The sequence below is a fragment of the Aethalodelphis obliquidens genome, unplaced genomic scaffold (genome assembly GCF_003676395.1).
Source record: "Aethalodelphis obliquidens isolate GAN/ISIS:26980383/991018 unplaced genomic scaffold, ASM367639v1 scaffold56, whole genome shotgun sequence".
In the NCBI taxonomy this organism is placed as follows: domain Eukaryota; kingdom Metazoa; phylum Chordata; class Mammalia; order Artiodactyla; family Delphinidae; genus Aethalodelphis; species Aethalodelphis obliquidens.
Window position 1 is genome coordinate 1,066,252 of NW_020838000.1, and position 26,082 is coordinate 1,092,333.

The 26,082-nt window shown below is 36.3% G+C and overlaps 1 protein-coding gene across 3 annotated transcripts in view; it reads left to right on the top strand.

The window, feature by feature from the left end:
* Positions 1–26,082, top strand: part of TOP2B (DNA topoisomerase II beta) — a 66,513-nt gene that overhangs the window by 6,643 nt on the left and 33,788 nt on the right. For 2 of the 3 annotated variants that reach the window (XM_027086491.1, XM_027086493.1), the window contains exons 2-7: positions 14,151–14,321; positions 15,141–15,231; positions 16,570–16,633; positions 21,768–21,913; positions 22,754–22,851; positions 23,566–23,778. In XM_027086491.1, coding sequence (XP_026942292.1) covers positions 14,151–14,321; positions 15,141–15,231; positions 16,570–16,633; positions 21,768–21,913; positions 22,754–22,851; positions 23,566–23,778 — 783 coding nt within the window. The remainder of the gene's footprint in view (positions 1–14,150; positions 14,322–15,140; positions 15,232–16,569; positions 16,634–21,767; positions 21,914–22,753; positions 22,852–23,565; positions 23,779–26,082) is intronic. The other variant, XM_027086492.1, reaches the window with a different exon arrangement.

Genomic DNA, 26,082 nt, shown 5'->3' on the forward strand with positions numbered 1-26,082 from the left:
AGCACCTTTTCATATACCTGTTGGCCATCTGTATGTCGTCTTTGGAAAAATGTCAATTTAGATCCTCTGCCCATTTTTTTTTAATGAATTGGTGTTTTTTGGGGTTTTTTTTTTGTGTGTGTGTGTTTTGTTGTTGTTTTTTTTTTGCTATTGACTTGTATGAGTTCTTTATGTATTTTGGATATTACCCCTTATTAGGTATATGATTTACAAGTATTTTCTCCCATTTGCTAGGTTGCCTTTTAATTTTGTTGATGGTTTCCTTTGCTGTGCAGAACTTTTTAGTTTGCTGTAGTCCCACTTGTTTATTTTTGCTTTTGGGATCAAGTTAAAAAAAAAAATCATCGCAAAGACTGATGTCAAGGCATGTACTACTTATGTTTTCTTCTAGGAGTTTTACAGTTTCAGTTCTTCAAGTCTTTAATCATTTTGAGTTAATTTTTGTGTATGGTGTAAGATAGGGGTCCAGTTTCATTCTGTTGCATGTGGCTGTCTAGTTTTCTCAACACCACTTATTGAAGAGATTGTCATTTTCCCCTTGTATATTCTTGCATCCTTTGTCATAAAGTAATTGACCATATACGCATGGGTTTCTTTCTGTGCTCTCTGTTCTGTTCCATTGATCCATGTGTCTTCTTTAAATGACGTTCACCGTTTTGATTACTATATTACTTTGTAATATAGTTTGTTTGTTTGTTTTGGCAATGCCATGCGGCATGTGGGATCTTAGTTCCCCTGCATTGGGAGAATGGAGTCTTAACCACTGGACCGCCAGGGAAGTCCCTGTAATATAGTTTTAAATTATGCCTCCAGCTTTGTTCATCTTTCTCAAGACTGCTTTGGCAATTCAGGGTCTTTTTTGGTTCCATATAAATTTTAAGATTGTTCTATTTCTGTGAAAAATGTTGTTGGAATTTTGATAGGGATTGCATTGAATCTGCAGATTGCTTTGGGAAGTACGGACATTTTAGCAATATTCTTTTAATTCATGCACATAGAATTTTTTTCCATTTACTTTTGTCTTCAATTTCTTTAATCAATGTCTTATGGTTTTCAGTATACAGTTCCTTTACCTCCTTGGTTAAATTTATTCCTAGGTGGGGACTTCCCTGGTGGTCCAGTGGTTAAGACTCCATGCTCCTACTGCAGGGGGGCATGTGTTCCATCCCTGGTCTGGGAACTACCATGCTGCACCGTGTGGCCAAAAAAAAAAAAAGTATTCCTAGGTATTTTAATTTTTATTGTTTTTGTTTTAATTGTAAGTAGGATTTTCTTAGTTTCTCTTTTTGATAGTTCATTGTTAGTTTACAGAAACATAACAGATTTTTGTATATTGATTTTGTATCCTGCAACTTTACTAAATTTGTTTATTCTAATAGTTTTACGGTGGAGTCTTTAGGGTTTTCTCTACATAATATCATTTCCTCTGCAATTAGTGACAATTTTACTTCTTTCTTTCTGATTTGGATGCTTTTTAGAGAAAGTATATTTTTTATTTTCACTATGGACATTTAAGCATTTCTTATGATATTAAGTATCCCTCATCTTCTACCTCTCTCCTTGTCCCTTGGTTTGGGAGGGCATTTCTGGAAGTACATTAATGCTGGGTAGATAACATGGCCCTCTCCGTGGTTATATGGGTGAAACGTGGCTGAAATGAATATCAAAGCATGGCAGCCTTGAGGGAGAAAAGAAGAGGAGATATTATAAAAGGGTAATGTGGAGTCTGAGACAGTCTTTATAGAAGATAGGAAAAGAGGCTTGTTGCTAAGCTTTTGCTGGTCCCACTTTTGTTGGCTTGGTGATGGTGAGATTTCTGTGCTTGTTGTGTGGATGAGTGGCTCAGTTCCTTTTTTGCACCAACTGGCAAACCATCTCCTTTCCCCTCTTTGGCAGCAATTCATTCTTCCACAGAAAAACAAACTATGGGCGATTGTCTCAAATTGCTGTATATCAGGTGACCACTCTGTGAACGGAAGAATCTTTCTTTTTACAGAATGATCTTGGTACATACTCTTAGTGAAATTAGGAGTTTGTTTTATTGGAATGTTTTTTTTTCCTTTTCTGATAGTTGAAGTATTCTTGATAAAGTTTGAGTCTTTGATAAATATTAAATCTATATTCTTTTATTAGAAGTTAGCAATATTGCAAAGTGCTATAAAATAGATTAATATTTTCAAATAGATTTAACGTATTATTTTGACATTTTTGTTATAATTTAAGAATTCTCAATAAAGCATTTTTTAACATGGCAGCCAGCTTTTGAACTTTAGAAAAAGTCAGTTATGGCATCATCATATGTATAAATCACAAATGATAGAATTAAAATTTTTTTAGATACCTGGAGGATATTTATCTTAATATGGGTTTATTTTGCATTTTCATTGCCTTTAGTTTTATGTGGGGATGAAAATGTGCCCTGAGTGCTTAGATTCCAGTATAATTGGGTGCTGGCGTTATTACTATAAATAGTTTGGTGCTTTGTCCGCACAAAGACAATAAAATAAAATAAATTACAAATAAACTTAACTCATAAGATTTCAGTTCTATCAGACCTTAATGAAAATTTATTCTGAATGCTCTTTGTAGTTGATTATTTTCAATGGCATACTGTTAATTTTTATTCAATGTGGAATACTTAGTGCAATTACTATAGTACAAGATACCGTATTACTATGAAAATACAAGATAAGAAAAGGTTAAATCTTTTTTTTATCAGAAGACCCCTTGTTTTCATCGTTGAAAATGAGCATAATTCTGTTATCCTATAAGTATCAAATGTATATCACTCTCCTTTTCAGCTGTGGGCTTGAGAGTGCTTTTATAAATGTGTAGATATGAGTTTGCTGGACTGTTTTTATAGAAGCTAATTTCTTGATCTCTTTTCTGAATATTATCAGCAACACCGATTGAACTGAATTTCTACTCAGAGTGACTTTCTTTTCAAGAGCTAGAGATAGTGGTAATAATAGCTGCAGTGAAGGTGATCAGTGAATTTTTCTCATTTAGTTTCTCTGTTCTCAGGCCAAGGATGTTTGTATTCACACCTGTTTGTTCTAGGGATGGAGCCATCCCATTGAAGCGGGGGGAGTTGCCCTCCCTCCCTTACCTTCAGATTTTGAGTTTTAGTGGCCTGGACAATATTCAGGGGGACACTTTCTGCTAATAAACAGGAGCTGCAAGAGACCATTAATCCAGGCTTCTGTCAGAAAAGCTGACAGACCTCTCAGGGGAGACCCTTCTGTGTTTGCTGCCCCGAGTCAGTGCGCGGTGCAGGCTGCCCCTAGTTGAGAGTAGGAACGTGCACTCCCTGCCTTCTACGCTGCCAGGACTGCCGGCTTGTTTTGGTTTCACTGAACCTTTTTGCCTAGATTCTAGTGAGAAAGTTGGGACTGCAGAAGTAATAAGTAGGTACAAACAGTGTCTCTAAAAAAAGAAACCTTCAGTTTTATTCTAGCTTATGTTCTCATATACATGGATTAATAAGCTTTTAAAATAGTTTAATATATGTTCATTGTAGAAAGTTAGAAAACGTCTGTCAGAAAAGAACATGAAAAATATTTCTACTTCTCACAATTTTTATTTATATTCTGTTGGGTAAACAGCATTTCATATTTTTTCCTAGGTGTGTATGTATCGTGTGTAATTTTTTTCTGATGAAAATGGGCTCATATTTTTTAATATCCTTTTGTAACTTTATTCACTAAACAGTATAATTTTAATAACCTACTAATTTAAAAATACTTGATTATATATAATTTTATATAAAAGTTATAGTAAGGGAAGTTTCTAATTAACACACCTATTTTTTTGTATAGGTAATTAAAAATATTTACTCAATTAAATATCCAGGTTTAAAGGTTTATATGAAGTTTTGGAAATTAATATCATCATGGAGAGTTGATTTGAAATATCGACAGATCATCTGTTTTATTATGGTATTCTATAAACAGTGCATAGTCCTTAAGCTTTTCATTACTTTAAATAGAATGGTACCTTTTTTCCTTTCCTCAACACCTGTCATGTGACATGTAGGAAGAAATATTTTGGCATAAAATGTTTTAAGTATATTGTCACACTTACTTTTTAAGTATTTACGTATTATTATATTCCTGGAAAAGATTACAAATAGTAATCTAACAAAGCCGACTACGTATTACATAGTCTTTGATTTTTGAGACATTATTCTAGCAAGAATGACAACTTTTTGAACTGGATAAGGATCTGGCAGGTGCAAACCAAACATTCCCTATTCTCATGTACCGATTTGGGAGGAAGAGATGGCGATTTGGGAGGAAGAGATGGCGACTGGTTGTAAGGGGATGTGGAAAAAGTTATAAATCCTCGAAAAAGGAGTGAGGTGAGGCTCTACCCTGTTTTCCATACCAGTGTGCCAGTTTAGCTCAGTGTTAACTCTCAGGGCTAAATGCAGAAGTCTCTGTTGGAGTCTAATCTTAAAAATGTTTTCTTTGTGGTGGGCTTTGCTTTGGAGGAGTAGCCTGGGATAGGAAAGCCTTTACTCGCATTGTTATTATAAGTTCCTGAGGTTTATGCCAGAATTGCAAAGTTCTAAGTTAATGGTGAGAGGTTACTGTTATCCACCTTTGAATGCATAGCATTTATCATCCTTAAGCACTTCCTTAAAGAATGAGATCTTGGTCATTATGATGGTTGTTCTAACTATTTTGAGGACCCATTTAAAAAAATCAGTTATGTTTTTATTATTAGATTTGTTTCTATAAATTATCTCATCTCGAAAAGCAAGGGACATGATTAGAAATTTGGAGACTATCTGGCATTTTAAAAATAACAGTTCATTTTTCTGGCCAGCAGGTTCGTCATGTAATTAGCTTGACAGAAATAGAATATGAAGACTTTATGAAACAGAATTTTCTTATGTCCAAAGCTATTTTTAATTGACTGAGCAGTGTTAATGGGTAACCTTATAAATGAAAGAATGTATAAGAAAATCTCTTTAATTTTATGTAAAATTTATGACATTGGAAGATTGTAATTGATGTTTGAATTTCCATAGGTTTTATCTGTTAAAATTCTTGTCTTGCGCTAGACTACTCAGAAGTTATGTATTTTGATTTTTTAAACATACATTTGACATGTTTTTGAAAATAATAACTTTAAAGATGATGGTATGGCTATGCCTAGGTCTTGAAGTGGTATGTTGCTTGTTCAAATGCACAAAATCTCTCTGCCCCCCATTGTTTGTCTTCTGATTGTTTCATTTCTCCTAAAATTCAAATACCTATGAAAATATCTTGCTGTGTCTTATATTTGAGTTATTTTGGGGCTCTGAAAAAACGGCCATCATAATAACTTTCTCTTAGTGGGATGTCTTAGTTGTCAGCATTAGGGAATCCCAGAAGGAGAGAGATGTGTTCTCTGTTGCTATTAAGACAGGGAAGTCTCCAGACACTGGGAATTTTTGTTTGGGATCCTTATCTCTGTAGGAGTTAGAATTAGGATCACAACTTCTGCTTCCTTGGAATTAGCAGAGAAACTGGAATTATAGGGTGCCTCAGAAATGGGGCATTAGTGCTGGTATGTAAGGAATTATTGGCATGGCCTACAAAAGTGTGAAGTTTGAGATGTCATAAAACCATGCTTGGTATTCTCAGCCCTGTCAGTATATGCTAACTACATAGGTTACTATTCTGTGCAGGTTATTTCTGCCCACTCTTTACTATAGTCTTCAGTAGCTTAATGGCAAAGGCTTACATTGGGAAGTTTTGGGGAGCCCTGCAACCAGCCAGGTTCAGTCGTTGTCAACCTATAACCTGATAAGAATTCACATTCCTTGGAAAGTTTTGAAGACTACAAAAATTAACCTGATATCTTACAGAATTGCCAAATATTTCTTTTTTTTCATAGCAAATATTTATTTCCATTATGAGATCTACAGAGACATAATACTGTTAAAATGAGAAGAGTTTCTGAACTGTATACACTTTTTTTTTTTACCATCTTTATTGGAGTATAAGTGCTTTACAATGGTGTGTTAGTTTCTGCTTTATAACCAAGTGAATCAGCTATACATAAATGTATATCGCCATATCTCTTCCCTCTTGCATCTCCCTCCCTCACACCCTCCCTGTCCCACCCCTCTAGGTGGTCACAAAGCACGAAGCTGAACTCCCTGTGCTATACAGCTGCTTCCTACTAGCTATCTGTTTTTCATTTGGTAGTGTATATATGTACATGCCACTCTCTCACTTTCTCCCAGCTAACCCGTCCCCCTCCCTGTGTCCTCAAGTCCATTCTCTAGTAGGTCTGCATCTTTATTCCTGTTCTGCCCCTAGGTTCTTCATGACCTTTTTTTTTTTTAGATTCCATATATATGTGTTAGCATACGGTATTTGTCTCTCTCTTTCTGACTTAGTTCACGCTGTATGACAGACTCTAGGTCTATCCACCTCATTACAAATAGCTCAATTTCATTTCTTTTTATGGCTGAGTAATATTCCATTGTATATATGTGCCACAGCTTCTTTATCCATTCATCTGTCGATGGACACTTAGGTTGCTTCCATGTCCTGGCTATTGTAAATAGAGCTGCAATGAACATTGTGGTACATGACTGTTTTTGAATTATGGTTTTCTCAGGGTATATGCCCAGTAGTGGGATTGCTGGGTTGTATGGTAGCTCTATTTTTAGTTTTTTAAGGAACATCCATACTGTTCTCCATAGTGGCTGTATCCATTTACATTCCCACCAACAGTGCAAGAGGGTTACCTTTGCTCCACACCCTCTCCAGCATTTATTGTTTGTACATTTTTTTTTTTTTTTTTTTGCGGTACACAGGCCTCTCACTGTTGTGGCCTCTCCTGTTGCGGAGCACAGGCTCTGGACGCGCAGGCTCAGCGGCCATGGCTCACGCGCCTAGCTGCTCTGTGGCATGTGGGATCTTCCCGGACCGGGGCACGAACCCATGTCCCCTGCATCGGCAGGCGGACTCTCAACCGCTGCGCCACCAGGGAGCCCTGTTTGTAGATTTTTTGGTGATGGCCATTCTGACTGGTGTGAGGTGATATCTCATTGTAGTTTTGATTTGCATTTCTCTAATGATTAATGATGTTGAGCATTCTTTCATGTGTTTGTTGGCAATCTGTATGTCTTCTTTGGCGAAATGTCTATTTAGGTCTTCTGCCTATTTTTGGATTGGGTTGCTTGTTTTTTTGATATTGAGCTGCATGAGCTGCTTGTAAATTTTGGAGATTAATCCTTTGTCAGTTGCTTCATTTGCAAATATTTTCTCCCATTCTGAGGGTTGTCTTTTGGTCTTGTTTATGGTTTTCTTTGCTGTGCAAAAGCTTTTAAGTGTCATTAGGTCCCATTTGTTTATTTTTGTTTTTATTTCCATTTCTCTAGGAGCTGGGTCAAAAAGGAGCTTGCTGTGATTTATGTCATAGTGTTGTGCCTATGTTTTCCTCTAAGAGGTTTATAGTGTCTAGACTTACATTTAGCTTTTTAATCCATTTTGAGTATATTTTTGTGTATGGTGTTAGGGAGTGTTCTAATTTCATTCTTTTCCATGTACCTGTCCAGTTTTCCCAGCACCACTTATTGAAGAGGCTGCCTTTTCTCCATTGTATATTCTTGTCTCCTTTATCAAAGATAAGGTGACCATATGTGTGTAGGTTTATCTCTGGGCTTTCGCTCCTGTTCCATTGAACTATATTTCTGTTTTTTGTGCCACTACCATACTGTCTTGATTACTGTAGCTTTGTAGTATAGTCTGAAGTCCGGGAGCCTGATTCCTCCAGCTCCGTTTCTCTTTCTCAAGATCGCTTTGGCTATTTGGCATCTTTTGTGTCTCCATACAAATTGTGAAATTTTTTGTTCTAGTTCTGTGAAAAATGCCAGTGATAGTTTGATAGGGATTGCATTGAATCCATCTGTTGGTATTATCTTTAATTTCTTTCATCAGTGTCTTATAGTTTTCTGCATACAGGTCTTTTGTCTCCTTAGGTAGGTTTATTCCTAGGTGTTTTATTCTTGTTTTTGTAATGGTAAATGGGAGTGTTTCCTTAATTTCACTTTCAGAGTTTTCATCATTAGTATATAGGAGTGCAAGAGATTTCTGTGCATTAATTTTGTATCCTGCTACTTTACCAAATTCTTTTATTAGCACTAGAAGTTTTCTGGTAGCATCTTTAGGATTCTCTATGTATAGTATCATGTCATCTGCAAGCAGTGACAGCTTTACTTCTTGTTTTCTGATTTGGATTCCTTTTATTTCTTTTTCTTCTCTGATTGCTGTGGCTAAAACTTCCAAAACAATGTTGAATAATAGTGGTGAGAGTGGGCAGCCTTGTCTTGTTCCTGATATTAGTGGAAATGGTTTTAGTTTTTCACCTTTGAGAACGATGTTGGCTGTGGGTTTGTCATAGATGGCCTTTATTATGTTGAGGTAAGTTCCCTCTATGCCTGCTTTCTTGAGGGTGTTTATCATAAATCGGTGTTGAAAGCTTTTTCTGCATCTATTGAGATGTTCATATGGTTTTTTGTTTGTTTTTTGCAGTACGCGGGCCTCACTGCTGTGGCCTCTTCCGTTGCAGAGCACAGGCTCCGGATGCGCAGGCCCAGCGGCCACGGCCCATGGGCCCAGCTGCTCTGCGGCATATGGGATCCTTCTGGACCGGGGCACGAACCCGCGTCCCCCGCCTCGGCAGGTGTACTCTCAACCACTGTGCCACCAGGGCAGCCCGTTCATATGGTTTTTATTCTTCAATTTGTTAATATGGTGTATCATATTGATTGATTTGTATATATTGAAGAATCCTTACATTCCTGGGATAAACCCCACTTGATCATGGTGTATGATCCTTTTAATGTGCTGTTGGATTCTGTTTGCTGGTATTTTGTTGAGGATTTTTGCATCTATGTTCATCAGTGATATTGGCCTGTAGTTTTGTTTTTTTTTTTGCGGTATGCGGGCCTCTCACTGTTGTGGCATCTCCCATTGCGGAGCACAGGCTCTGGACGCGCAGGCTCAGCGGCCATGGCTCACGGGCCCAGCCGCTCCGCGGCTTGTGGGATCTTCCCAGACCGGGGCACAAACCCGCATCCCCTGCATTGGCAGGTGGACTCTCAACCACTGCGCCACCAGGGAAGCCCTGTAGTTTTCTTTCTTTGTGACATCTTTGTCTGCTTTTGGTATCAGGGTGATGGTGGCCTCGTAGAATGAGTTTGGGAGTGTTCTTCCCTCTGCTACTATATTTTGGAAGAGTTTGAGAAGGATAGGTGTTAATTCTTCTCTAAATGTTTGATAGAATTTGCCTGTGAAGCCATCTGGTCCTGGGCTTTTGTTTGCCAGAAGATTTTTAATCACAGTTTCAGTTTCATTGCTTGTGCTTGGTCTGTTTATGTTTTCTATTTCTTCCTGGTTCAGTCTCAGAAGGTTGTGCTTTTCTAAGAATTTGTCCATTTCTTCCAGGTTGTCCATTTTATTGGCATATAGTTGCTTGTAGTAATCTCTCACAATCTTTTTTATTTCTGCAGTGTCAGTTGTTACTTCTCCTTTTTCATTTCTGATTCTGTTGATTTGAGTCTTCTCCCTTTTTTTCTTGATGAGTCTGGCTAATGGTTTATCAATTTTGTTTATATTCTCAAAGAACCAGCTTTTAGTTTTATTGATCTTTGCTTTTGTTTCCTTCATTTCTTTTTCATTTATTTCTGATCTGATCTTTATGATTTCTTTCCTTCTGCTAATTTCGGGAGTTTTTTTGGTTCTTCTTTCTCTGCTCGCTTTAGGTGTAAGGTTAGGTTGTTTATTTGAGATGTCTCTTGTTTCTTAAGGTAGGATTGTATTGCTATAAACTTCCCTCTTAGAACTGCTTTTGCTGCATCCCATAGGTTTTGGGTCATCGTGTTTTCATTGTCATTTGTTTCTAGGTAGTTTTTTAATTTCCTCTTTGATTTCCTCAGTGATCTCTTGGTTATTAAGTAGTGTATTGTTTAGCCTCCATGTGTTTCTATGTTTTACAGATTTTTTCCTGTAATTGATATCTAGTCTTATAGCATTGTGGTTAGAAAAGATACTTGATATGATTTCAGTTTTCTTAAATTTACCAAGGTTGATTTGTGACCCAAGGTATGATATATCCTGGCGAATGTTCCCTGAGCACTTGAGAAGAAAGTGTATTCTGTTGTTTTTGGATGGAAAGTCCTATAAATATCAGTTAAGTCTATCTTGTTTAATGTATCATTTACAGCTTCTGTTTCCTTATTTATTTTCATTTTGGATGATCTCATCTGTCCATTGGTGAAAGTGGGGTGTTAAAGTCCCCTACTATGATTGTGTTACGGTTGATTTTCCCTTTTATGGCTGTTAGCATTTGCCTTATGTATTGAGGTGCTCCTTTGTTGGGTGCGTAAGTATCTACAGTTGTTATATCTTCTTGGATTGATCCCTTGATCATCATGTAGTGTCCTCCTTTGTCTCTTGTGATAGTGTTTGTTTTAAAGACTATTTTGTCTGATATGAGAATTGCTACTCCAGCTTTCTTTTGATTTCCGTTTGCACAGAATATCTTTTTCCATCCCTCACTTTCAGTCTGTATGTGTCCCTAGGTCTGAAGTGGGTCTCTTGTAGACAGCATGTAAATGGGTCTTGTTTTTGTATCCATTCAGCCAGTCTATGTCTTTTTCTTGGAGCACTTAATCCATTTACTTTTAAGGTAATTTTCAATATGTTCCTATTACGATTTTCTTAATTGTTTTGGGTTTTTTATTGTAGGTCTTTTCCTTCTCTTGTGTTTCCTGCCTAGAGAAGTTCCTTTAGCATTTGTTGTAGAGTTGGTTTGGTGGTGCTGAATTCTCTTAGCTTTTGCTTGTCTGTAAAGCTTTTAATTTCTCCGTCGAACCTGAATGAGATCCTTGCTGGGTAGAATGATCTTGGTTGAAGGTTTTTCCCTTTCATCACTTTAAATATGTCCTGCCACTCGCTTCAGGCTTGCAGTTTCTGCTGAAAGATCAGCTTTTTTTTTTTTTGGTTTTTTTTTGACGGTACGCAGGCCTCTCACTGCTGCGGCCTCTCCCTTTGCGGAGCCCAGGCTCTGGACGCGCAGGCCCAGCAGCCATGGCCCACGGGCGCAGCTGCTCCGCAGCATGTGGGATCCTCCCGGACCGGGGCACGAACCCGTGTCCCCTGCATTGGCAGGTGGACTCTCAACCACTGCGCCACCAGGGAAGCCCTGAAAGATCAGCTTTTAACCTTATGGGGATTCCCTTGTTTGTCAGTTGTTTTTTTTCCCTTGCTGCTTTTAATGTTTTTTCTTTGTATTTAATTTCTGGTAGTTTAATTAATATGTGTCTTGGCATATTTCTCCTTGGATTTATCCTGTATGGGACTCTCTGCATTTCCAGGAGTTGAGTAACTATTTCTTTTCCCATATTAGGGTAGTTTTCAACTGTAACGTCTTCAAATATTTTCTCAGTCCCTTTCTTTTTCTCTTCTTCTTCTGGGATCACTATAATTCGAATGTTGGTGCGTTGAATGTTGTCCCAGAGGTCTCCGAGACTGTCCTTAATTCTTTTCATTCATTTTTTCTTTATTCTGCTCTGCAGTAGTTATTTCCACTATTTTATCTTCCAGGTCACTTATCTGTTCTTCTCCCTCAGTTATTCTGCTATTGATTCCTTCCAGAGAATTTTAAATTTCATTTATTGTGTTGTTCATCATTGTTTGTTTGCTCTTTTGTTCTTCTAAGTCCTTGTTAAATGTTTCTTGTATTTTCTCCCTTCTATTTCCAAGATTTTGGATCATCTTCACTATTATTCTGAATTCTTTTTCAGGTAGACTGCCTATTTCCTCTTCACTTGTTTGGTCTGGTGGGTTTTTACCTTGCTCCTTCAACTGCTGTGTGTTTCTCTGTCTTCTCATTTTGCTTAACTTACTGTGTTTGGGGTCTCCTTTTCGTAGGCTACAGGTTAGTAGTTCCCATTGTTTTTTGTGTCTGCCCTTAGTGTTTTAAGTTTGGTTCAGTGGGTTGTGTAGGCTTCCTGGTGGAGGGGACTAGTACCTGTGATCTGGTGGATGAGGCTGGATCTTGTCTTTCTGGTGGGCAGGTCCATGTCCAGTGGTGTGTTTGCAGTGTCTGTGACCTTATGATTTTAGGCAGCCTCTCTGCTAATGGGTTGTGTTGTGTTCCTGTCTTGCTAGTTGTTTGGCATAGGGTGTCCAGCATCATAGGTTGCTGGTCATTGAGTGGAGCTGGGTCTTGGCTTTGAGATAGAGATCTCAGGGAGATTTTCGCCATTTGATATTACGTGGAGCTCGGAGGTCTCTGGTGGACCAATGTCCTGAACTCGGCTCTCCTACCTCAGAGACAGAGGCCTGACACCTGGCCAGAGCACCCAGACCCTGTCATCCACACAACTCAGAATAAAAGGGAGAAAAAAGGAAAGAAAAAAATAGTTATTAAAATAAAATATAATTATGAAAAATTAAAAAGTAAAAATAAGAAAGAAGAGAGCAACCAAACCAAAAAACAAATTCACCAATGATAACAAATATTTATACTAAAAAAAACAAAAACAAAAAACCCGACAGAACCGTAGCACAAATGGTAAAAGCAAAGCTTATACAGACAAAATCACACACAGAAGCATACACATGCACACTCACAAGAAGAGAAGAAGAAAATAAATATATGTATTGTTGCTCCCAAAGTCCACCACCCCAATTTGGGATGATTCGTTGTCTATTTAGGTATTCCACAGATGCAGGGTAGATCAAGTTGATTGTGGAGATTTAATGCACTGCTTCTGAGGCTACTGGGAGAAATTTCCCTTTCTCTTCTTTGCACAGCTCCCGGGGTTCAGGTTTGGATTTGGCCCCGCCTCTGCATGCGGGTCACCTGAGGGTGGTCTGTTCTTTGCCCAGACAGGACGGGGTTAAAGGAGCAGCTAATTCGGGGGCTCTGGCTCATTCAGGCCGCGGGGAGGGAGGGGTGCGGATGGGGGGTGAGCCTGTGGCCTCAGAGGCCGGTGTGATGTTGCACCAGCCTGAGATGCGCCGTGCGTTCTCCCGGGGAAGTTGTCCCTGGATCCCGGGACCCTGGCAGTGCCGGGCTGCCTAGGCTCCCAGGAGGGGAGGTGTGGATAGTGACCTGTGCTCGCACACAGGCTTCTTGGTGGCGGCAGTAGCAGCCTTAGCGTCCCATGCCCATCTCTGGGGTCCGCGCTTATAGCCGTGGCTCGCGCCCGTCTCTGGAACTCGTTTAGGCAGTGCTCGGAATCCCCTCTCCTCGCGCACCCCAGAACAATGGTCTCTTGCCTCTTCGGCAGCTCCAGACCTTTTCCCAGACTCCCTCCCGCCTAGCTGTGGCACACTAGCCCCGTTCAGGCGGTGTTCACGCCGCCATCCCCAGTCCTCTCCCTGGGATCCCACTGAAGCCCGAGCCTCAGCTCCCAGCCCCGCCCGCCCCGGCGGGTGAGCAGATAAGCCTCTCGGGCTGGTGAGTGCCGGTCGGCATCTGTCCCCTGTGCGGGAATCTCTCCACTTTGCCCCCCGCAGCCCTGTGGCTGTGCTCTCCTCAGTGGCTTCGAAGCTCCCCCTGCACCACCCGCAGTCTCCACCCGCGAAGGGTCTTCTAGTGTGTGGAAACCTTTCCTCCTTCACGGCTCCCTCCCACTGGTGCAGGTCCCGTCCCTATTCTTTTGTCTCTGTTTATTCTTTTTTCTTTTGCCCTACCCAGGTACGTGGGGACTTTCTTGCCTTTTGGGAGGTCTGAGGTCTTCTGCCAGCGTTCAGTAGGTGTTCTGTAGGAGTTGTTCCACGTGTAGATGTATTTCTGGTGTATCTGTGGGGAGGAAGGTGATCTCCGCGTCTTACTCTTCCGCCGTCTTGAAGCTCTTCCAATATTTCTTGATTGAATAGTTGTAGGCTGTTCTAGCTATTCTGGTAACTATGTATACCTACTTTTTGGGCTCAGTCAAAACTGCAGTTTCACACTATATTATAAAAGGTACTAGATTTTCAGTAAATAGACCTGTGTTCTCTTTAGAACTTAAAAATCAGAGCCTGAAAGATAATTTTGTTGTTAAAGAGAAAACCTATGTTATGTGTCCATATACATTTTAGTTTATCCCTTGGTAGGTTATTTAAATTTGATTTTTTGGTTAATTTTAGACTCTTTTTGATCAGAACAATGCTGCAAAAAAAGAAGAGTCAGAAACTGCAAACAAAAATGATTCTTCAAAGAAGTTGTCTGTTGAGAGAGTGTATCAGAAAAAGACACAACTTGAACATATTCTCCTTCGTCCTGATACGTACATTGGGTCGGTGGAGCCATTGACACAGGTAATTATTAAATTTTACTGAAATTAGATGTATATCTACTTTTTAATAAAATTTTGTAAGTATATGCTCTGTGAGTACACAATTTCATGTCTCTGGTAATAATAGAAAGTAGGGAGAGAGATCTAAGAGGTAGAAATGTCTTAATTTTTCACTAGAAATTAAAAAAACTGGGAGCTAAAAACTATCTGAGAAGTATAGAGACGTATAAAGTAAAACGGTGCTGTGTGAACTTTTTAAAGGTTCTGAAGTTCATGCTGTCGTTTATTTTAAATTCTAGAATTTATATATGCACATTGATGACTGTTGTTTAATGCTTACTATGGACTTGGCTTATGCATAGCAATTTTTTTCTAGCAGTTAAATTTAAGTAAGTTGCTCAGACCTCTCAACTAGTGAGAGCTGGGATTCAAAGCTAGGTGTCTTTGACTCCAAAATCATGCTGCATTCATACTGTTTACTCTGTGCTACTTATACTACAGAAAAATATAATGTGTGAAGTAAAAGTGGAAAGTAAACATATTTTTTTTCCTATTTTACTTAAATACTGTTTCTAACAATTTTTGGTGCCTTATATTAAAGCTGACTTTATGTATGAGTAAGAACACAGACTTGATACAAAATGAACAATTTCTCAATTTTGAGGCTATTTAAATTGAAGATGAATACAGCAAGGTTGACTGCAGCTGAAGTAGTATGTTTTTCTACTTTGAAGATCTAAGTATTTACAGACTAAATGACAAATGTGGATTTATGCTTTGTAAAATTGATGTTAAATATTTTTTACTCCATAAGTTCTTTTGAATTTTTCTCTCATTGCAGCTCATGTGGGTGTATGATGAAGATGTAGGAATGAATTGCAGAGAGGTTACCTTTGTGCCGGGTTTATACAAGATCTTTGATGAAATTTTGGGTGAGTACTTGCTTAAGATTTAATGCATCTGTTTCTATTGATATCATTATAATGTCCCTATATATGTAAAACCAGACTTATAAATTTTAAAGGCATATCTCTGGTTTTTATGCTGAGTATAAATGTTCTTCAGAAAATCTGTATTACCTGCTGTAATATGTTCATATCTCTGGATGTCATGTCTTTGTGCTTTGGTTTGTTCATCTGTAAAATGCATGTGTTGTATTTGATCAGTAATCCCAGGGTCATTGTATGGTCCTGTATGTGCAGTCGTCTGGGGGCTGCTCACATCCCAGTCAACAGGAGAGGGCATGTTAAAAATATAGATTCCAGGGCCTGATCCATGCAGATTCAGTCGGTTTGAGTTGAGACACATAAAAATGGGTTTTTCACCAACACATTAGGTATTTCTATTGGACAACCAGGTTTAACAACCATTGTTCCAAATACCTCTGTCCATTCCAAATCACATGATTAGTTAAATCACAACGAAGTGTGGATACCTAATTGACTCCTAGGGCAGGCTTGCACTTTGGAAACGTTTTTAGCCAAGGATTTTCTATAGAGACTCATCAGTGCCACTTGAGGTTTCCTACCAGGGTTGTTTGGGTCTCTTGAAGCTTCTTTTGGTCTTTGGGAAAAGGATAGGAGAGTAAAACTGGTTACTTACGTTTTCACTCTTTCACTGGTACTTTTCACTCTTGTCTGCCAACTATCCGCCAGTTTTACTTTTAGGTTACACAGTGTTTATCAGGAACATATTCCTTCTGTGACTGAAGTTCAGTTTGACAGCTAGCTAACCACTGAAGCTGTGGTTAATGTATGCAAGTATTATCAGTTATAGTTCATAGAATTTAAAACTTTGATTTCTAAGGATGCTAAAGAGTGCTTTTCTAATTCAAAAATAACTGGTTTCAGCTCAATCTGTCTATAAAATCACTAGTTTATTGAAGGAGAGCAAGAGAAAGTAGTTATGTGTTGCCAAGATAAAATATAATTAAACCCAATACTTTACTTTTAGACCTGGATAGGGGTTTGTAAACTGCAGATGTTTGTTTTTACTTAATTTGTTTTTCAATATCATAGAATCATCCTCCCCCTTTGTTTTGTGGTAGAAGACATAACCGTAATTTGGTGTGATATAAAATTTAAGAATATTATTTGGAAAATAAGATTTTGTATTAGAAATTAGCAATATTATTTTCATTAACTATTACCATATGTAAATGTTGATATTAAGTAGTGATGCACATGTAGCTGTATGTTTATTTATGTATGTCCTTATATGTTTATTTATTATAACTATTTTATTACTTATCAAAATATTTAATTTTGTAGTTAATGCAGCTGACAATAAACAGAGGGATAAGAACATGACCTGTATTAAAGTTTCTATTGATCCGTAAGTATATTTCAAGTTTAATTTCTTATGCTAAGTTGTTTTATTCAGATGTTCAACTTCGAACATTCCTCAAAGGAATAATGCATACAGTTAGTACTCTTGAGTTTCTTGTTGCTTGAGACCTCGTTATTTTTGTCTCTTTTGGCCAGAATGCTACCCTCTTATAGTTTCCTCTGTCATTCATGATCTTTTTCTCCAGAGTATTCAGTACTTCCTTATGGGAGCACTTGGAGACCATTTTTCTCCCTCTTTGATGCTGTGGATACTGTTTCAGCTGCTAGAATAATCAATCTTTTCTTATTTTTGCTTTGGTACTCAAGGCTACGGGCTATTGTTAGTACTATTCCAGTTACATTATGGGTTAAATTTACTTTTTCATAACCAACATTTGGACTTTTCCATTTATAACATTTGTGAATTGGGAACTGCTGGTATTATAGAATATATATACCAGGTGCTTAGCTGATAACTACAGTGATATTTTTTTTGGAGGACTGAGGGGGAGTGAAAATAATAAAGTATTTCTAACTTAAAGCTTTATCCTGTTTTCACCAGGATGCTTTTGTGAGATATTATGTTACATTTATCCTTTATAGTTAGTAATTTAGCATGATTTTAACATGAAAATTTTCTTTAACATGAAAATTCAATAATTCAGTTATAGCCTTACTGTCAGTAATCTAATTTTAAGGACATGGTTAAGATAAATAATAAAAATATAATTTATATTTGGTTATACCATGAAGTTGACTGTATCTTATATGAAAATATTACTACATAACTATACTGTTGAAGTTCTTGATTTTTCTTTTTCTTCCTTTTTTTGTTTTTCATTTGCATCATTTCTATAACAAATAAATTTTTGAGAATCTGTATGGTAAGATGCACAAGACACTTACAAGTTGCAACTTAGGCAGACATTTAAAAGGAAATTTTGGCTGTCAGGATTTCTTTTCTTCCATATTTAGGAAATTAGTTAAAAATGGTATCATTTATTATGTTTTAGGAGAGCTAGCAAGGAGTAACAGATGTTGAATTTTTGATATCTTTAAGCTTTTTTAAAAATCAGAACTGAAAGACTCTGAAAACTAAGGAAGAAGACCTTTTCTTAAATACATTCATGGTGAACATGGTTACGATGTTTGGTTTCTTTATCTTAATTGCTTTGACCACATTGATCCAATAATGTGGACTTTAAAAAAAAAGATTAGATAGAACCCCATCATAACAAAGTGATCAAGAAGTAAGCTATAAAACAGCTCTGTAGACCAAATAATGACTCTTGGTGGCAGGCTTTACTTTAAGTTTATTACAGATTTGGGACAAACTAGTGCCTTTATTGCTCTCTTTCTAACTCCCTTTTCATTTAGCAGACATTTTTGTGTGAGTATAAGAGTGTCATAGAATTATAACTAAATTTATTTGGTTCTTAATGGGAATCAGATAACAGTTTCTTTTTTCTTATTTATCTCTAAGTCATTTTAACTGCTTCTGCTGGAAAGTTCTTTTATTTCATACAAAATATGTATATAAAACAAAAATTCATAGTTGACTATTCCAAGGAAAAAAGGGTGAAGGTAGTATATTTTTCACCTCTCCTTTCCTATTTTACTTTTGTTTATAAATTATTGATGAGACTCTTGAATCTTTCTCCTGCTTTTAATTAAAATATATATTTTATACACACACATATTTAAAATTGCCAACAGACAACCATTTTGGGACATGTTGTTGATCCTTATATTTTATTATTTATTTATATTTGTTAATTTTGACAATAACATTTTGACTTTTGTGAATATTCTCCCATAAAATCATTCCTTATGTTTTTCCTTTACTACATATATTACAGAATTCATGCTACTTTTATTAAAATAAATTTTATTTCAGAGATGCAATTTTTGCTTAAGTTAGATTTCTAAATTAAGAAGTCATTTTAAAGCAGAATTCAGATGGGGAAAAGTGCCATTAGGCTGTTTATTTTATTGACCCATTTTTCTCTGCTGTCCATTTTTTATATGCTTTGGGTTTCATTCTTTTTAACATTTTTGTATAGCAGATTTTATTTTTCTTTGTGCATGTGTGCACATGAACTCTTTGTGTAAAAGAGAGGTTAAATTTTGATAGTTAATGGGTTAAGTGTAGAGGATACACAGCACAGTTTAGCTCTTATTCCTCTTTTGATAATACTCTGTGACGTGGGAATAAAATTTAAGTAAACAGCCATGGTTGTAAAAAAACAAAACAAAACAAAAAAACAAACAAAATAAAAGTAGGAATAGATTAGCAAGGAGTGCCATGCAGAATTTGGACAGCAATTCTAGAAAGAGAATTTGAAGCAACTTCTTACAGGGGAGCTTAAAACCCATTAAATAGTATAACATAATGGTTAGTTGTTATTGAAACAACTTATTTGTTGGCATCTGTTTGATTAAAATCAAATAACTGTGGAAAGCACATTAACCAGGGTTCTGTTTCTCCAGCTTATGTATTTTTATTTATTCAGGGTTGAAACTTAAAGCTGTAGCTTTCAGTATACACACTCATACTGAAATATATGTACATATATGTATACATTTTTTAAAAATCGCCTTCTGTATACTATTTTGTATCTTTCAGTTTTTATTTGACATACTGTGGGCAGCCTTCTTTATTAACTTATATAGATCTACTTAATTCTTTTTAATGTTTCTAAGTATTTTATTATGTCAGTATGTCATCATTGTTTAACCTCTTTCCAGCTAATGAATATTGGATGTTTAGATTGTTTTCCAGGTTTGTTAGCTTTAATTATTTTGAAACTTTATTTATAGCTTATTCAAGGACATCATTCTTAATACTAATGTGAAGATTATTGATGGAGCAAAGAATATAGTTATAGAATTCTGAATCATTGTTTAGAGATTATAGAAATAAGTACCAGATCTAGGAAGTGAAATAGATTGAAATTTTGTAATAGGTGACTTTGATAGAAGATTTCAGTTTCATACTCACACAGGCTTATAGAATGTACTTGATATCAAGCCTCATTTTTTGAAACTGTGATGAAGATAACGCATTTACAAAGTGCCTTATTTTAATTATAGTACCACATGTACTAAGTAGGATGAAGAAATTTTAAGGGTTTTCTCATGAGTTTGTTGACTTTTTGTGTCATTCTGAGATGTTTAATATCTGTAATTTTCCATTCGTTTTCTTTCTTCATTTCCTGCAGAATTTTTCTCTATAGTTTTAAACTCCATGAAGTGTCTTGTTAAAAAAAAAAAAAAAAAAGTGCTTAATAAGTTACAGGTTTTAAGCCCAAGCTAGGAACTATTTGGAAGTCTAAAAAAGTAATGCAATACACAGCCCTTTTTCTAAGGCCCACTATTTTGACATCTGCATTTAAAAGGACACACAAGGTAAAGTACAGTAGCTAATTTGAAACCATTACATACTTAAATATTCAGCTGTGTATTCTGTAGAGAGTGTTTACCCACAAGTGAGCTAACCTAATTATGTCCTGAGGTCTCTTGTAAATACTTTCGATTTTTTTGCAAGTTTCAATGTAAGGAGGGTTGGGAAACGTTGTTTTAGGCTGGGTAAAAGGCTTGTGGGAGAACTGAAGTCGTAAATTGATCCTTGAAGTTAAGGTAAAATTTGGCTAGACAAAGAGGGAAAAGGTAGTGTAGGCAAGGGAAAGACCAATAAACAAAGAAATGGAAGAATTGGGAATGAACATGGACAAGTAATAAAACTGACCTGCAGGAAAATAGGATGCATGTTGCAGAATAGTGGTAGTTCAGTTTGACTCTAAGTGATGATATGGATAATGGGCCTGGAACATGCAATAGAAGACACTTAAACTACTGATGTGTCCTGGAGCAAACAGTAGTGTGAGGAAAGCTGTGGTATCAGAATATAGTTAAGGGGAGTGGCTAGCTCTGTGTTTTAGCAGTGTTGCAGTAACAGTATTTAAGGTGATGCTAATTTAGACTCCTATACTGGCATTTGGAATGAAGGAAGGTCGGATACTGCTGAAACGAATCTAATAGGACAAATTAATGTCTTGATGATTAAACGACTTTAGAGAATGATCAGGAGATATGAATAAAAATGATATCAAAATTTAAGTCTCCGCGATTTGGAGAGTTGAACCTATGTTGTAGAGCGAGGGAAAGAAGATGATGTGTTGTTATTTTTTATTTTCTTTTTCTTCTAAAAATTTAATTAACTTCCTCCTGGATCTTTGATTTTCATTTTGGCTTTTATAACTTTTTTTTTAGTTGTAATAACTACTTCTAGTAACTCTAGAGAGATTAAGCTATGTATGTGTGAGTGAAACAGTGTGTCTAAGAATAATTGTGAATCAGATTGGCAAATGGTAGCTTTTTAAGGTAATTCTCAGTGAAGTGTGTTTCTTTGCACGTTTGGCTAAGTGGGTAAAGGCATCGTAATATATACTACCCTGAAGCGATAGGGTAGGCAAAATTTTCCATCAGGACTGTGGCCTACTGTCAAGTTGCTGTTAACTGTAGGAACCTCTACTCCATACCATTTAGGACTAAAATGGATGGTTTTGTGACTGAAAAACCTAAAAGACCTAAAATAGGTAATACTTAACATATTTTAAAACCATTAAGGTTAGTTTGTAACAATGACTGCCACAATACAAACAACCCTCTAACATTTAGGCGGAGAATGGAGTACATTTCAGGCTGTTTTTCCCTTTCTGTCTGCCCTGCTCAGCAGTCAGGTAGGAAATAAAAATGGCCGTGGTCACTGGCCCTGCAGAGCCTGGGTTCACAGGTGGCTGACTGGTAGGGTGAAGCAGGAAGATCATGGCTAATATGTATGAAAAGAAAATGAAATTGATAGCTGGCTTGTTATAAAAGCTTCACTGCTTTTACTACTGAGAAGAGTTTCTTTTCCTGAGAAATTTTGCAGTATTACCTGCAGATCTTAATTTGAGTTATGACTCAGGGATAGAAATGTGTGTCCTCAGCAAGCATTTTCTTGGAAGACAAGTGAGTGTCTCCTAATTGGTAATGGCTGGCAAACTCAGGTTTATTCTGGGTTACATTACTTTTGATGTAAATTAATTGATATAGCTTATAACTATTTTAAGCTCTAAACTCTGCTTGTTTATTTACAGTGAATCTAACATCATAAGCATCTGGAATAATGGGAAAGGCATTCCGGTAGTAGAACACAAAGTAGAGAAAGTTTATGTTCCTGCATTAATTTTTGGACAGCTTTTAACATCCAGTAACTATGATGATGATGAGAAAAAAGTAACAGGTAAAGTCTGATTTAGGCTGATCAGAATTTTTATTGAAAAATATTGCCCTCTTACTATTTCTATATAAAATGTTACAGAAAAGGAAATCTGTATAGTTTTATTATGAGAAAATCCTTTTCAGAGTTAATATATAAAAAACTATCATGTTTAATTGTTTCCTTGGTTATAGTCTGATAGAGACTTAACTCTCGTAGTACACTGACTTCTGCTAGAACTCCTGGAGCTCTAACCTGGCTAACGGTTTGGGTTTTGAATTAGAGTCCTGATGAAAATAAGATGTGTATGATTCCTGTTTATGTGAATTTGTTTTTACATAAGCACCATGTCTTTTGGTATCAGTTAAATTGCTTTTAAACTGATTTCTTTAAGAGAGTCAAGATTGAAAGCCTAGACCCTATGAATAGAGTTGAAAGTGCTTTGACCAAAACCAGATGTTTTTCTACTTATTTACATTTCCTAAGTAGATTGATAATTTTTTTTCAAAACCAAGGCTCTAGGAAGTTATATAGATTAAAATTTTGTAATAGAGAAGTAACTTTGATAGAAAGCTCAGATTTCATACATAGACTTACTGAATTATAGGAGATAAAAAGCTTAATGTTTTTGAAGTTGTGATGAAGATAATCTACAAAATGCATATTTTAATTTTACTATATGTGCTAAACCTTAATTTTATTTTTCTTTAAATGAAAAATTTAAATGTACTTTGCATTATCATCAATTGATTATTTCAATAAGTGGAAACTGTTTTGCAACAGACCTGCTGTATGGTAGGTGAGTTAACAAAGTTTCTTTAAAGTCATTGTCATTAAACCTTTCACATTTAATTGTTTTTACAGGTGGTCGCAATGGTTATGGTGCAAAACTTTGTAATATTTTCAGTACAAAGTTTACAGTAGAAACTGCTTGCAAAGAATACAAACATAGTTTTAAGCAGGTATGATAGAAATGTGCCTAATTTTTTTTTTTTTAAATAATCATGTTTGTTGCTTTGCCAAGATAATAGACCTTAGGTAAATTGCAGTGATACCCATATAACTTGTTTTTAAAGCATTAAGCAAGTAATCAGAGTAAAAAGACTTCAGAATGCCTGGGATATTTTACATAAACCTATCTTTCTCCTATTCCTTTAAAACAAACGCTTTACTTAACAGACTTTTCCTTTAACCTATTTAAGCAATAGGGAAAATATCCTGACCCTCACAGGCAGATTGAAATACATCTGCTTAGCATGTTTGAAAAATTCCTTGTTGATTTGTCAAATTTACATTTCAAAATTTTATATTTCACTTTTGTAGACCTTTGAAAATAGTTTGAAATTTTACATAGGCTAAAATAATTTTGTCAGGAAAAGCATCATATCTTTTTATTTTTGTAAAATTCTGTATGGTCATGTTGAAGAATTTGAAAGATGTTTTAACTAACAATGTATAAAGTTGTGCAGTTTATTTTGCTTATTTTCAGCATGAGGTTATAATAGTAGTATTTAAAATTTTCTCATTTATAATATCAGTTTCAAGAATTTGGTTTGCTGTGAAGCTGGAAAACGGATATAGTTATGGTAAATGAGTGTTATCTCATTAGCTGAGTCTTTATGTATTATCAAATATAGAAGCATTATAGAAACATTTGAATATTTTTTCTTTTACAGACATGGATGAATAATATGATGAAGACTTCTGAAGCCAAAATTAAACATTTTGATGGTGAAGATTACACATGCATAACATTCCAACCAGATCTGTCCAAGTTTAAGATGGAGAAACTTGACAAGGACATTGTGGCTCTCATGACCAGAAGAGCTTACGATTTGGCTGGTTCGTGCAAAGGAGTCAAGGTTATGTTTAATGGAAAGAAATTGCCTGTAAGTGTCTTCTAAAATAGTTAATGCTTTGTTAATTCGTAGACAGCTTATAGTTAGATCTTGCTTTTCAAATCTAATCTGTTAATCTCTTTTGACCAGTGTGTTTAGATGATTCACATTTAAAGTGATTATTGATACATTTGGATTAAAATTTACCATCTTGCTATTTATTCATTGTATTTGTTTGTTTATTTCCCTGTATCCTGCCTTCTCTGGTTTTAATTGAGCTTTTTTTTTTTACGATTCCATTTTATCTCCTCTATTTACTTGTTATTATACCTGTTTTTAAAATGTTTTTAGTGGTTGCCCTAGGGTTTATAATACACAGTTGTGAATGGTTTGAGTCCACCTTCAAATAATTTATCACTTCATGTGTAGTGAAAGGACTTTACTTTTTCATGGAAAGGCATTTTATTTTAAATATAGAAGTGTGTACATGTCAATCCCAAACTCCCTAACTATCCCTCCCTCCATCTTTCCCCCGCTGGTAACCACAAGTTTGTTCTCTAAGTCTGTGAGTCTGTTTCTGTTTTGTAAATATGTTCGTTTGTATCATGTTTTTAGATTCCACATATAAGTGATATCACATGATATTTGTCTTTCTCTGTCTGACTTCACTTTTATGATAATCTCTAGGGCCATCCACTTTGCTGCAAATGGCATTATTTCATTATGGCTGAGTAGTATTCTATTGTATACATGTACCACATCTTCTTTATCCATTCACCTGTCGATGGACTTGTTTCCATGTCTTGCTGTTGTGAATAGTGCTGCTGTGAACATAGGAGTGTGTGTATCCCATGTGTAGTGGAGGGACTTTATAACAGTACATCATACATTTCACTTTTACATGTGCTATAAACAACAGAAGAAGAAAGAGAATGAGGTGGAAGAAATATTTGAAGAAATGATGGCAGAAATGTTTCCACAACTAGTGATGTTGTTAATGCTTTAAGCAGTCAGTTATCTTTTAGAGTAACTAAAAATACAATAAAGATTATATTTTACCTTCATTTATTCCATTTCCAATGCTGTTAATTTCTTCGTGTAGATCTAAGTTTTTGATCTTAATCATATTCCTTCTGCCTGGAGATTTTCCTTTAATATTTATTTTCTGTAGAATAGGTATGCTGGCAATAGATTCCCTCAGTTTATGTTTGTCTGAGAGAGTCTTTCTTTTCCCTCACTCCAAAGGATACAAAGTTTCACTGAATGTAGAATTATGGGTTGATAGTTTAATTTTTTCAATACTTTAAAAATGTCACTCCGTTGTCTTCTTGCTTGCATGGTTTCTACTGTAGTTCATATCCTTCTTCCTCGGTAAAGTGTTTGTTTTTCCTCCGGCTGCCTTGAAGATTTTCTGTTTGTCTTTTGTTTTTGAGTATGCTATGCTTAGGTATACATATGGTTTTTTGTGTTGGTTGGTTGGTTTTTTTGCTGGTGTTTTTTGGTTTTCTTGGTACGTAGTCTCTCTGGTGTTTTCTGAGCTTCTTGGATCTATTGTTTGGAGTCTGTCACTAACTTTGGAAAATTTTTGGCTGTTACTTCTTCAAGTATTTCTTACATGCTTTTCTTTCTTTTCCTTTTGGTGTTCCAATTCTGCATGTATTGTAGGGTCCCAAGCTCTTGGACGTTTTGCTCTGCTTTATTCACTCTCTTCTCTTTGTGTTTTAGTTTAATTTCTATTGCTCTATTTTCAAGTTCATTGATCTCTTTCCTCTACTGTTTCACGTCTTTTGCTGAGCCTGCCAAAGGCATTCTTCTTGTCTTCTGCTGTGTTTGATTTCTAGGATTTCCAACTGATTCATTCTTAAAGCTTCTGTCTCTGCTGAAGTTACATATTGTCTGCCTTTTCCACTAGAGATTAACAGATTAGCCATAGTTATTTTAAATGTCTTATCTGATAGTTAAAACATCCGTGACACATCTAAGTCTGGTTCTGATGATTGCGTTGTCTTTTCAGACTGTGTTTTTTTCTTGCCTTTTGGCATGCCTTGTAAGATTCTGCTGAAAATCAGCAATGTTGTATAGGGTAATAGATACGGAGTACCTAGGCTTTAGTGTGAGGGTTTATGTTAATCTGGACAGAGATTGGGCAGTATTTGCAGTCTGTTGTTGCTATGGGCACCAGATACTTTAGATTGTTTTTTGTCCCTTCTTTTCGCTTTGGGCCTTCCCTTGGAGCTGCCCCTCAAGGAGGGTCTGTCTCGTGTTGCTCTCCCAGCTGAGAACCACTGTTGTTATCGGAGGCCTGCTAGCCTGGTTGTAGGTTGTGGAGACCCCCACGTCTGACTAAGTCTCCGG